Source organism: Sceloporus undulatus, chromosome 6 (genome assembly GCF_019175285.1).
Source record: "Sceloporus undulatus isolate JIND9_A2432 ecotype Alabama chromosome 6, SceUnd_v1.1, whole genome shotgun sequence".
Classification (NCBI taxonomy): domain Eukaryota; kingdom Metazoa; phylum Chordata; class Lepidosauria; order Squamata; family Phrynosomatidae; genus Sceloporus; species Sceloporus undulatus.
In genome coordinates, this window is record NC_056527.1 from 133,746,448 (window position 1) to 133,760,068 (window position 13,621).

General features: G+C 44.6%; 1 protein-coding gene across 1 annotated transcript in view; it reads left to right on the forward strand.

Moving 5' to 3' along the window:
- Positions 1 to 3,644: 3,644 nt before the first annotated feature.
- The window catches only part of ABCG4 (ATP binding cassette subfamily G member 4), a 33,859-nt gene continuing 23,882 nt past the window's right edge, over positions 3,645 to 13,621 (forward strand). The window contains exons 1-2 of the mRNA XM_042474871.1: positions 3,645 to 4,395; positions 8,323 to 8,561. Coding sequence (XP_042330805.1) covers positions 8,333 to 8,561 — 229 coding nt within the window. The 5' untranslated portion in view covers positions 3,645 to 4,395; positions 8,323 to 8,332. The remainder of the gene's footprint in view (positions 4,396 to 8,322; positions 8,562 to 13,621) is intronic.

Consider the following 13,621-nt stretch of genomic DNA (forward strand, 5'->3'; position numbering starts at 1 on the left):
TACATTAGAAGAAGAGGAAGAAATTATGATGGTGTTAGTCACAAGCCTGTATTTTGTTAAGTGGTGGTTGCTGTCTAATGTTCTCCTCTATCACTGCAAATCTTTGTTGTGGACACAAGAGGGCATATGAGAACCATACACTGGAAGGCACATTGCTTTGTGGCATCAGAGATGGTTTCCCAATTCCCATGCTTGCCAAAAGCAAAAGAAAATCAAAACTTGGGGGGACGGGGGATGTCTTTATGAAGATCACTAATGGGTTAGAAAAATGGTGCCAGGTTTTGAGTTCTCCAGAATTCTTCAACAGTGTTAGACAATCATGGGGACTATTCAGGGGGATGGAGGGCCTTGCATTTGGCTCGACCTATCTGCTTTAGTCATCTGCTTCACCCTCTGTCACCTTGCCTGCAAGACAAGCAACATATGGAAGTGTGAGTGATTTTAATTGATGCCATGCCTGCCAAGCACCATCTGCTGCCAACCTCTCCCAGTGCCACAGCAATTGGGGCTGGGAGGGATGTTGTGTGTGTCAAGAATGATCAGCATGCAAGATGGGAACACATCACCAACAGATAAAACAACCTCATATTAAAAGAAGGAAAGGAAGAGTTAGCCTTACAAAATGATGGCCGGCCACAGACACAAATCTCTGCCTGCAAGGTGCTTGCAATCTGACCGGGGCTGCAAAAATAATCTGGTTTGGCACCACTTTAACTGCCATGACTCAATGCTCAATGCTATAGAATTCTAGGGATTGTTGTTTTGTGGGACATTTAACCTTCTCTGTCAGAGAGCTCTGGGGCCACAACAAATGACAAATCCCAGGATTCCATAGCATTGACCCATGGCGGTTAAAGTGCTGTCAAACTGGGTTATTTGACCACTAAAGGATACAAAAAGGTGCTACACATCCGGGCTGGAATCCTGTTTGTGAGCTACGCATGTGGAAGTCATGCTAGAGATGCAAAGCAACAACCTTAATATTGCACAGCGGACTTATTCCACCAATCGTGGCGGAGCTGTCCATTGCACAACATTGCCAATTGTGGCAGAGATGTGCACTGCAGGGTTGTGCATTGTATATCGCGAGTTGCACAATGCTCCCATCTGTCTGTCTGTGCACGTTGCGCAATCTCTCCCCATCTGCACATTAACTCCAGGGAATTTTTGGGGTTATATGTGTCCATCGCTCCCTTCTTAGTCTTTGGCCAAGCTTCATCCCATAATTCCAGGCAAGAAGTTTCTTGTTAATTTAGGATCACTTTTTTTCTTTCCCATAAGCAACCAATAGGTCTCAGCCAAGCCAGACAGGTGCCAAAATCAGCTGGCATTACATCGCAGTATCCCAGATCTGGAAAGGAAAATATTTTCTGGAGCTGGACTGTATTCATGCCACATCATATCTTTAAAGAATAGGGTCTGGCAAGATTAGTGTCCACACACAGGAAGCAAAGCAGTATTATGTTTGATAGCCTAACGTTGGTCAGCCTCCAATGGTCTAGCCAGGGCTGTTTGGCAAAATGAAGCAGCTGCCTCAGGCAGCAGACACTGTAGGGCATCATGGGCAACCCTACAACTATACTTCTCTTGGCCATTCCCAAGAGAAGAGAACATATCCTAAAAAAGGTCAGAGATGTATCTACCACGCATGGTAGCACAGGGCACAAATCAGTAGATCCAAATAGCTAGAAAAGACATTCCACCTCAACATTAGGAAGCATTTCTTGATGGCAAGAGCTGTCTGACTGTGCAAAGGACTACCTTATCTGGAGGTCTTCAGTTTAGGAAGGACATGGACAAGCTGGAACATGTCCAGAGGAGGGTGAACAAGATGGCCAAAGCTCTTGAAACCAAACCCTGTGAGGAAAAGTTGAAAAACTGGGTATGTTTAGCCTGGAGGAGAGAAGACTCAGAGGTGAGATGCTGGCCATCTTTAAAGGGTTGTCAAGTCGATGATGGATTTCTTTCCTGCTGATTCAGGGAATAAAATCTCAACTAATGGGTTTCCATTGCCAAGCGAGAATTCAAATCCTAGTCTCCAGAGTCCAGTGCTCAAACAGCTGGACCACATTGGCTCCTTTAAATAAAAATCCCCCCAAAATACCAAGTTTTGTTTAAAAGTCCCTGCCAAAGGCTTCTAGACTTAAATTACAGCCATGGATGTTCCTATTGCTGACCACTCACTGTGCTTCTGTTGCAAGATATGAGCCGAATTGCAATTTCTTTAATGCCTTTTGTTTTATTCATTCACATAAAGATGCTTAGAAGATGCCAATTGGACTTCCCAGTAAAAGCTTCACCTGGAAGCACCTCATAGGTTTTAGTAAGCTTTTCCCAACCTTTAATAGTTATATGGCAGCCAGAAATTCAACAGGGAATGTTTCTTTCACTTCATGCCATTATACAATAAAGAATGGTGAGTGCAAGAGGGAGGAATTGTGAAAAGCTTTTTTAAAGCTAAGATATTTTTCCCCATCATAAACCCTCCAGTATTTCCTTTCACTGTTTCCCAAACTTTGGTTCTCCAGATGTTTTGGACTTCATCTCCCAGAATTCTTAACTGCAAGCCAAGCTGTCTGGGTTTCTGGGAGTTGAAGTCCAAAACACCTGGAGGTCCAAACTTTGGGAACCATCGACAGTGAGTTTTTGGTAGGTTTTTCTAGCTATGTGGCCTTGTTCTAGAAGAGTTTTGTTCCTGACGTTTCGCCAGCATCTGCGGTTGGCATCTTCATTGAAAGTGATTTTCAAGCTTTGGCCCTCCAGCTGTTTTGGACTTCTGTTCTCAGAAGCCAGCAGGAATAATAGTATGGAATTCTGGGAACTGAAGTCCAAAATGCATGTGAACCTGTGCTTTAAAACCTGGACCTACTTTTTATTTCAAAACGGATGGTTCCTTAGTGCATATGTGGCCCTCCTTTCTGGGGACACTTTCTTGATGGCTCCAAAACCAGAGCTAGGGAAAGTTAATTTTTTTGGACAAGAACACCCAGAATCTCCCCAGCATGAGTTAGGAAAAGTCCTTCTTTTTAAAGCTACTGGCTATATTGGTTGGGTGAGAAGGGATGCTGGGAGTTGTCATCCCCACCAGTAACTTTGTTGTTGTTTTTGCTGTGTGCCTTCATGTCTTTTCTGACTTATAGCAGCCCTAAGGCAACACTATCATGGGGTTTTCTTGGCAGGTTTCTTCAGAGGGGTTTTGCTATTGCTATCCTCTGAGGCTGAGAGAGTGTGACTTGCACAGGGTCACTTAGTGGGTTTCATGGCCATGTTGGGAATGAAACCCTGGTCTACAAAGTTATAGTCCCACACTGAAACCACTACTGGACTTAGCTTTTTACTCATCTCTTATTACCTGAAGATTCTTGGCAAGGTGGAAAGAAGCACTTTCTGTGGCTGAACCTTTGCGGCTCCGAGTGAAGGCCTGTGTAATGGCTCTGACCTCCTTGAGGACTAGGACCTTGATGCATGAATTGCACAGGGGATAAATGGCAAGCAGCATCCCAAACCTGCTGGGAAAGAGGGCTGATGGTGCTGGTGTTTGCTTGCTCGCTTGCTTGCCTTCCTCCTCCTGCCCAACCTCCTTTAAGCAGATAATCCACCGTCCCCTTTAAGGGAAGCTATGATGCTGGCTCAGAAAGCAGAAACCTGCCTGGAAAAGCTAGCCCTCCCCTTCTTTCCCTTCCCTCTCTAATGCTTCGGTGACATTCAGCAAAGAAGAGAGAGATGAACCTGGAGGGAAGAAAAAGCAAAGAGCTGCCTGCAAGCAGATGGAGGAGGGAAGGCCTCCCCGGCCTGGCTGAAGGAACCTGCTAGGAGGCAGATGCTTGGCACAGAAGAAGTGGGCAAGGGTCCCCTCTTTTTATCCCCGATTAGCCCCTTATCCATCCTCATGCACAGCTGGCTTAGCTAGTGGCTGAAAGGATGGAGAAAGGAGCCAGAGCTGCTGCAATAAACCTGTCTTCTGCTTGCAAGAGCTGAACCAGCATCCTTCTCTGCAGTCTTTTGGTCCTTGCCCTGCCCAGCCTGGTTCAAGCCCAGAGCATCCTCAAAAGAGCCCAAAAAAACAGAGCCAGGACCAGCCTCAGCAACCTCTGTCAGCATCCTTTCTCTCTGAGCATCCTTTCTCTTCCTCAGTATCCTTTCTCTTTCAGCATCCTTTCTCTTTTGTCTCTTCCCAAGAGGGCCACTGCTCTGGAGGAATTGCATGGGCTCTTCTGCTGCGAAACAATATATTATTTAAAAGAGAAAAGCAGAACGGACACATACACACCCCATGTCTGCAGTTTGTGGGGGGGCACCAGGAGCTGCAGCGAGGATTTAAGAAGGTCCCCTCCTTTTTTCACATCCAGCCAAAGGGGCTGAGCCAGCAAAAGAAAGGCAGAGAAAGAGACAAAGGTGAGTCTCAAATATGTGTCTGGAGGGAGGCAGGGAATGTTTGCAAACCTGCAACATTTTTAAAGAAAATCAGATCCAGTTATTGTATTCCCTTCTCCCCCCCCCCCCTTTGCAAAAGTGGTCCCCTGTGGGGTGTTTTTTTGGAAGGGGGGGATTGGTACACCGGGCACAAATTCAGGATGAGAGAGGATGATGGGATTAGTGTATGATAGAGAATGCACCTCACCTTTTCCAACAGCTGGAAGTGAGAAAGGTTTGGTGAAGAAGGATGGGGCATGATGCCAGCCTTCATTTTGGGTGGAGAAACTGCCCCTGCCATCTCTCTCCCTGCCTTTTTGATGTATCAAACTTTTTGGCATTTGTGTTTTTAAAAATCCTGTTTTTTGGAGGGTGATTTATTGCAAATTTTGCAGTTTGTGTTTGAGATTCAGCTGCAAAGAATAAGGAGATGAAGAAGAGGGCAGGGTGGAAATCTCTGGCCTGGCCTCCTTAGGAAAGTGTGATGGTGTGAGCCCAAGAGGTGTGAAGTTCCCTCTTTGGTTGACTTCATCTTGACTACTTACCTTAGGTACTTACCTTTCTGTGTTCTCCTCCGCTCTTACTTGGGTTGGGTTCTTCCCTTGGTGAAGATGTTCCATCAGTAAGTTCATTTGCTTGGTTTAACTTGCAACCTCTTCTAGACCCAATGGATACAAAAATATACCTTTTATCAAAATAATTATGTTATTATCATTATTATCTTGCCATAGAACCCCATAAGTTCACCTTAGGTTCGCCATAAGTCAGAAATGACTTGAAGGCACAACAACAACAAATTATACAACAAATAGGTTGTTTTATATTGTTATATGCAACATATTTGGTATAATTTGTTGTTTGGATGTGTTTTTGTTGTAGTCCTCACAAAGAAGGGCAAATAGGTGAGATTCCTCTCTGTCGTTGTTGTTGTAACTCCTCAAAAAACAAACAGGCCAAAATCTCATTTAATCAATCAATTAATTGATTCGTAGCCCAGCTTTCTCCCAATATGGGCACCTAAATCTAAAACAACCCCATCCACTGGCAGGTGCCATATTGGATTTCCATGTTGGGAAGAGACAAGATTGCAGTAAATTGGAGGCAAGTTTCCCAGAAAACTTGCCCACCCTGGTACCCTCCAGATGTGCCAGGCAAAGGATCCTGGGAGTTGTAGTCCAACACATCTGGAGGATGACAAATTGCTCCCTCTGAGATCAGATTGCAATGAAGTTTTGCATCCTGGCAGCATTTAGGAGCTTACAGGAATAAAAACATTCCCGAGACATAATCAAATGTGATTTTAAATCAGGTGGAAGGGGGACATTTGGAGATAGGCCCCTTCTCTTTCTTTCTCTCTCTCTCCTTCCTTCCTTCCTTCCCTCCCTCCCTCCCCTGGCACTGCTTCTGTCCTATGAAGAATATTTGGAGGAAGAACCAGAGTGTCTATATGTGGAGTGGAGGCTCTTGTATTAAATTCAAGGAGCGGATTTAATGCAATTTGAGTTCTGGAACAGGGTGGCAGCTGGGGAGGGGAAGGTTGGCGAGAAAGCCTCCTGCCAGGAAATGGGCAGATCTTTAGCTGATTATGCCAAGGTGAGTTGTCAGTTTGTCTGGAGGGATGGCACTGCTTAGATCACTCTGCCAGGAAGCTGCAGTGCTCCAAAAATGTAGGTTAGAGCATTTGCAATTGCAAGTGAGCCATGGGACCATGCATTGAGCTCGGGAGAAGAGATGAGGCCTCCCACGGATGATGGGCACCTGCAGATTAGAAACCTGCTCTGCTTAAATCCTCTAGAAGAAGAACCGTCTTTGCAAAATCACAGAGCTGGATTCAGTCAAATCACAAAGGAAGGCTTGGTTATATTGCGATAACTGCAATGTTATAGCAGTTGGAGGCCATTTAAACTGCCATGGCTTTACTCATTGGTATACTGGGGTTTGTAGTTTGGCAAGGAACTTCTGTGCTAGAAAGGTTTAGTCTATTCCTGTGAACTAGTCTCTTGGTAAACTACAGGTCCCAGGATTGCACTGTATGGCAGTTAAAAAGTCGAATCAAAATGGTGTAACTGTATAGAGTGGATATGTCTCTGGACACTGTTGAGGTGGGAAGGAGTGCAGGTCCCACCATCCCCAGCTAGCAGATGGTGATGGGAGTTCTGTAACCCACTACCTTTGGAGGATCCCTCCCTGAGATGGTGGAAGAAGCAGGCTCCGTTTTTGAAGCTGCAGAAAACTGAGAAGAGGGAAACTGGTTTGGTGTAGAGCAGTAATGGTCCTCCAGATGTTTTGGACGTCAGCTCCCAGAATTCCTGACAGTTGGCCAAGCTGGCTGGGGCTTCTGGGAGCTGAAGTCCAAAACACCTGGAAGACCAGAGTTTGGTCTTAGGTCAAGGTCTGCAAAGTTGGCATCATGCATTGATAATGTTTTGCCTTGGCAATTTAAGATGTGGGGAGGCTAGCTCTACTGAAAGGTTGTGATGTGCAGAATTTGGGGCCATTAAAAGTGTTGATGTGCCACCCAACACTCCCTTGCAGATCTTCTTTGACTACAACAGTAATACTACCAGTGCCAGCATCTTGGGGTTTTCATCTTAGCCTTTCAGTTCAGCTGCAAGAGTTGTTGTGCATCTATGTGTGTTTTTGCAGCTGGCAACATTCAAGTTGCAAAAGCAGCAGCAGCAGCAGTAGTAATATGCCCTCTCCAAATGTCTTCGACTACAACTCCCATTGTCCTGGGGATGATGAGAGCTGCCATCCAACACATCTCCTCTGCCCCCAGAATGTGGGGGAATATATGCACAGATATAGATGCAAGAGAGAGGAAGAGCAGAATTGAATAATTATTTTATTAGCATCCCTCAAAGCAATAAAGAAACCTATTGCCATCAGAGTCCGCCCAAGATAGTCTGCTACCTGAGGCTGCATCGGGGATTATAGGAGCCAAGAGTAGCAAAGTTATATTGGTAACTGTGGCAGAAAATCCCGCAAACACCTCTCTCTTGTTGTTTTAAAAAAGACAACAGCAATAAATGTAATAATAAGCAAATGCATTGCCTTTTCATTGTACTCGATATCTGCCTAATGGTTGGACTGGCCTGCATTATATTTGCATCTGCAATTTAAGTCCAGATTTAAGTTGGGCATTCAAGATGAGCAAGATGTTTCAAAAGGGATCTAAGATGCCAAATTGTATCCCTCCTGTGTCTTTTTTGGGGGTATTAAGAGTAGTTCCGGAGGTCTCATCTGACCCTGGGTTGGCTTTGGCTCACCTCTGCCAATGCCATCCTTAATGCAATTTCTTTCGGAAACAGTATCCACTAGTATCCACTCACTCTTTTTTCCCAGTTGGTGGGAGAGACTCAGGAGGGAAAGCACCATGGGAGGTACCACCATTTCTTTCAGACCAAGAGGCAGCAGAGATAACAAGGGGAAAGGCCATGCATTATTAAACAGTGGAGTTGCTGCTGCTGGCTTTCAAAGCCCCTAGTGCCAAGGCAGAGGTTGGCATTGCTGTGCAAAAAAGAGCCATGGAGCAAAACTCAGTATAGCATGGCATTCAAGGGTTTGCATTCTCAAAGCAGAGCTTGAGAAATGTACTTTTGGGGACTACAATGCCCAGAATCCCCACGAACTGAGATATACTGGTGGACCTCTCCTCTGGGCCCCACCATGGGATAGTATGAGAAGACCTTTTCAGCAAGACCTTTTCAGTACTGGGTGCCCTTGGGCAAGTCACATATTCTCAGCCTTGGGGGAAGGCATTGGCAAACCTCCTCCGAACAAACCTTGCCAGAAAAACCCCATGATAGATGCACCTTAGGGTCACCATAAGTCGAAACAACTTGAAGGCATACAACAATGAGTTTTGTTGTTGATGGTGAATTTTTTTCTGACCCTCTCTGCTCACAGTTGGGGGACTATGGCTGAGAAGACCCTTGACCCCACCTGCGTCTCCATTGCCTTGGAGGACCCCATCTGCAACTCCGGGGCCCAAGAGGCTCCCCTCTTGACCACTCACTTGAAGAAGGTGGAGAACCACATCACAGAGGCCCAGCGGTTCTCCCATCTGCCCAAGCGCTCTGCCGTGGATATCGAATTCATCGACCTGTCCTACTCCGTCCGCGAAGGGTCCTGTTGGCGGAAGAGAGGTAAGGGGTCTTTTTTAAAAATATATTCTTTTATTAGATACATTTTACATAATAAAATAAATTACACAATCATAGTCTTTTACTACATGTACTGTACATTTCAATCTTCTTTGCTTCTCATAACTAAAAACAGGCTTAACCTTAAACCTTAACAATCACTCTTGAGTCTAACCTATCATCCTTCTCGCCAATACATAAAGCTGCATAACACCTACATTTTAGTTTATTTTGACCGTCCCTTGAAAGCTTGGCTATTAACGTTATTTTCTTAGTCTTTCTTCCCTAAACTGATGTTGTTCTCTCCACTTTATCATTGCATGCTCTTAAATGCCCATTGAATAGGATTCAGTTTTCTTCCTCATTGACTCTATATGTTTCATATCTCAAAATCTTTAAGTTGATGACTCTTCCTATTCTTTTTCTGCTTCTCCTTTGAACTTTTCTAATGGAGCCCAGTCCTTTTCTATAGCATCTTTCATATATCCATTAATACTTCTAGATAGTTTATCCATCCTTTTCATATCTCTTCATTTGATAATCCATCATGATGTTTGATTCATGAGGAAGGACCCATTTGGATGGTGATATTTGTCTGTGCATTTGCAAGCTTAGCTGATTTGCCTCTCCTCCTTGCTTTCATGCTCCATGGTGGAAGACTTGTACACACGTACATATCCATACATGCACACGTTTGCAAATATACATGCATGCATGCAGATGCGCATACCACAGTTAATGAAGTAGGCATGTTCATGGCACCAGAGGGAGAATTAACATTAATAGAGATAAGTATGTTGAAAGATCTTGTAGCACCTTGGAGATTAACTGAAAGAAAGAAGTTGGCAGCAGGAGCTTTCATAGACTTAAGTCTACTAAGTCAGGCCCCATAAATGTGAGGCTGGATATTTGCCATTCCCAAACAATATATCAAATATACATGTGCGCACCCGCCTTGAATCCCATTGTGGGAGAAAGGCAGGATACAAATCCTTGAGATAAATAAAATAAATCAATATGACTCATAGGCCACAATTTCCCCATTCCTCCTGTACATGCCCATGGCTGTGCACACATACACAACCATGCATATGTACACATATTTTATATATTCTGTGTGCCTGAACAAGGGAGAATTTGCCCGTGTTCCCTTCTCGCCAGAACGTAATGGGAGGAAAATATTACAGAATGGTGACTAATGTACCCTCTAAGCTGCATTTGCTTTTGAGTCACAAGAACAGGCGCATCTCCTTGTTGGCTGGCCAGAACAGATTGCTTGGGCGAATCATTCATCCTTCTTCAACGTGAATTTGGTGGCTTTGGTATTTGGACAGAAAATGGGACAGAAAGCCACTGCAACAAAATATTGCAGAATAGGACCTTCCTCTTAACCATTTTGGTCACCCTGATGCTCCATGCCATTCCTTCTTTCATACAGTTTTCTATATCCCACCTCACCATGTTCAGCCACTGTTTCCTACCCAATGGACACTCACACAAGCCTAAATCCAATTGTTGGTTCCTATTATAGAGTCAGACCCATTAAATAAATGGGCACTTGGTAAATCACATAGGGGCAACTGTGTCGGGGACATGGGCCAATTTTTTCTCATTTGCTCCAAGCAGATGCATTCCAAACCATTTTCACTTCTAGCCAAAAATCAGGCTATTCTTTTCTCAGGTTATGGACTACCAAATGAGTACATTTTTAGTGGTATAGGGCTGGTTTTGATCAATTCTTAGCATACTTCATCCTTGGCTTGGATTGCTAAAGCTGCTGGGAATTGCAGTGGATCAGTTTCTGGAGGGACCACATGATTTGTGTTATAGTGCAGGGAGCTGGAGCCGAATAGTGTTTCAAAGTGCTTTGTGTTGATCTAGTGCAAAAACAGAAAACAGGTTGTCCTCCAGGTGCTGTTGGACTGCAACTCCTAGCAGCAATAACCATCAGTGCCAATGCAACTTCTGGAGGGCAGCATGATTTCATCTGTGCGATCTAGTGAACTGAGCTCAGTTCCACATAATTCTCAAGTGATTCTCCTTTACTGATCATTGCATTGGATTAAGGCAACCTTAACAGTGCATAAGGTTTTTGGCAATGGAGACTGCAGCACTGTGCACTCTCAGCCTCTTGCTTTGGGGCAGAGTATGGAGGGGACATGATAGTGGATGATGGAGCCTAGCAAGCAATGCATGGTTGAGGTTGAGTCAGCTGCTTGGTCTATTTGCCCAAGATTCTGAGCTATGACAAGTCTCCTATATTGTAGGCCGCATCTGCATTGCATAAATAGCCCAGGTTGACACTACTGCCGTGGCCCAATGCTGTAGAATTCTGGAAATTGTAGTTTTGCGAGGTATTTAGATTTTCCTGACAGAGAGTTCTCATGCAACAGTTCCCAGAGTTCCATAGCACTGGACCATGGCAGTTAAAAGTGGTGTCAACCTGGATTATTAATGCAGAGCAGATGCAGCCTTGGTCATCGTTTCCTAGATCCTGTTAACTGGAGAAGCCCTGAGGTTCAACCTGGGATTTCCTGAAAAGAGAGGTTGATTTAAAGAATGTCGATTTGAGTGGCTTTCAGGCCCAGATGGTATGAGCGACATGACAGGAGATGGATTTACCTATGAAATACTGACTGGCTGAACTTAAGACTTGCACTGAGTTCAGAATATTAGTCTATTGAGCCCAGTACTGTTCTGGAATGGAATTGTAGAGTATTGATTAGCAGGGATGATGGCATCGCCTGCCACTCACTACAAACATCCTTGTCGCCTTTGAGCTTTGTTGCAATCTTGGACTTTAATTTTTTAGGGAAGTTGGTTTCCCAGGGAAGAAAGATATTGTTGATAGCTACCTTCTTTTGCAATGCAAAGCGTTTTCTGGTGGTTTAGTCTTGGATGGCAATGCAGACCAATTAGCTTTCCCCTCCAGAGGGAAATGGAAACAGTTTAGGACTGGTTTATTGACATGGACCAACCCAAGGGTCGGCATTTTCGGATTCTCCTTGTGTCCAGTGGCTGTAAGAAGCATGGATTTTCTCTAATAGCCACACGTGTGGAAGTTTGTTGTGATGAATGCCTACCCTTTGGAATTTAATCCCCAAGCCCCAATTGTCAGATTTGAAAGGCAGGATCTCAGGAACAGAGGGATCTTTTCACTGGAGATGCCAAGGATCAAATCCAGGCGATTGACAATTCTACCTCCCAGGTTTCTGCTTCTGAAATAGATGAATGCTGCAGTTACTTTAGGGGCACTTCAGCTCTCCAAAAATCCCCCCAATTATGCAGGCTGGCTGAGCTATGTAGTACAAACAGTTGCATCTGGAAATTCTCATCTCATTGGAGCAATGAATCCTTTCCACCTTTTCGCTAACTTTAGGAGGTAAGGACAGGGACGTAGCTAGGATTTTAGGAAGGGGGGGGGTCCAGACTAAGTGCCATCATTATAAGGGGGCTTGAGTGCGGCGGCGCAGCAGCACACACCATTCATTTTCTAATGGAAGGGGGGGTTCGGACCCCCAGAACCCCCCCCCCCCCGGCTACGTCCCTGTGCAGGACTTATTTAGACAGACTCGGAGAGCAATGGCAAGCCTCATTTTCTATCCTGAAATGGATTCACCACCCTAAAACAGATTCACCCACCACTGGCTGCTATGCCTTCCAAGATAGCAATCTTCCCAAGCTTTAACATCACATTTGAAAGTCGGAATAAAAATCCCAGATCTGGGGTTGGCATCTGAAGGTCTGCCTAGATTTTGATCTTGATTTTGCTCCATCCTTGTGAGGAACCAAGGCCTTGCAGGGTGGCAAACAAAGCCCAAGATAATAAGGAGATAAATTTAGCATCTCTTTCGTGCCCCAGCCTTAGGTGTCTTTCTCTCTGAGCTCTCCGGGAACGTTATCCTGCGTAGGTGGCTCTACTGCTCCTTGCATATAAATCAGTGCTGCAGAAAACCGGGGGAGGCTTATGGCATGTAGTAGGTGGTGGCCTGCCTTAATAAGCTCCTTTTAATGGGGTGTTGGTTCCTGCCCCCCAAGAAACAGAAGGAGAATTGGGGCCAAGAAGAATGACAGGGAAGTGGAGGGTTTGGAAATGTTAAAGGTTTGGTTTGCACTCCAGATTACTTCTCAAGGGGTTCTTTAATACCTCACTGATAGATCAGAATATATTTATTTAAAAGAAAGTACAGTCGCCCTTTAGGAACTTGCGGGGGATCCATTTCAGACCCCCCCCCCATGATTTCCAAAACTCGTGCCTATTCAAGCCTCATAAGCTTGAATGTGATGCATGCATGCGGGGCGCACGCCATGGGTGCGCATCCCATTGGGGTTAATGGCAGTTGCCCCTGATTTTCAAGTCCATGGACTGGAAGAGGCAACTGTATTGATATCCAATGAAATACTGTATAATCTTTCTACAAAAAAGCAAGCGCAACTGTTCCATAAATAACAAAACTGTCCAGTTTATCACATTGGGGCTCATTTTGGCATCGGAGAGATTAAAGCGCATAGAAAGCATCCCACACATAAAGCAGAAATGGCGAGAAATTGCGCAAATGATTATCACACACAATTGCGCAAAGAAAGTGATCTCAGAAATGCATTGTTGCCAAAATCCCGAAGGTAAAAACATGTGTTAATGCTTCTTTGTGACTACTTTAATGGCGGGTTTTGTGCAATGGCATGTGGCATCGTTCTGCGTAATTACGTGATTTTTCCGGGATATCTACGGGATAAACTCCTGCTCTCCTTTGTGTGATAAACTCCTGTGTGTATAAACTTGCAATCTTGTTTGTCAGATGTACGGTTACATTATGCATGAAGTTAGGGGAAAACACTGGTGTTTTGGGGTTTTTGTTTAGTTAAAAAAAAAAACTTTGGAAGAACCATAGTGCAGATCCGAAATATGGTTACACACAGCCACAACCTCAAGAATGGTATGATTTGCGTTGACAACCAGCAAATCCCAGGGAGCTACAGGTTGAGTCTCCTTGATCTGGAATTCCAATCTGAAATATTCCAAAAATCACTTTTTTCAAGGCTGGCCTGTGATAGAGATGCCT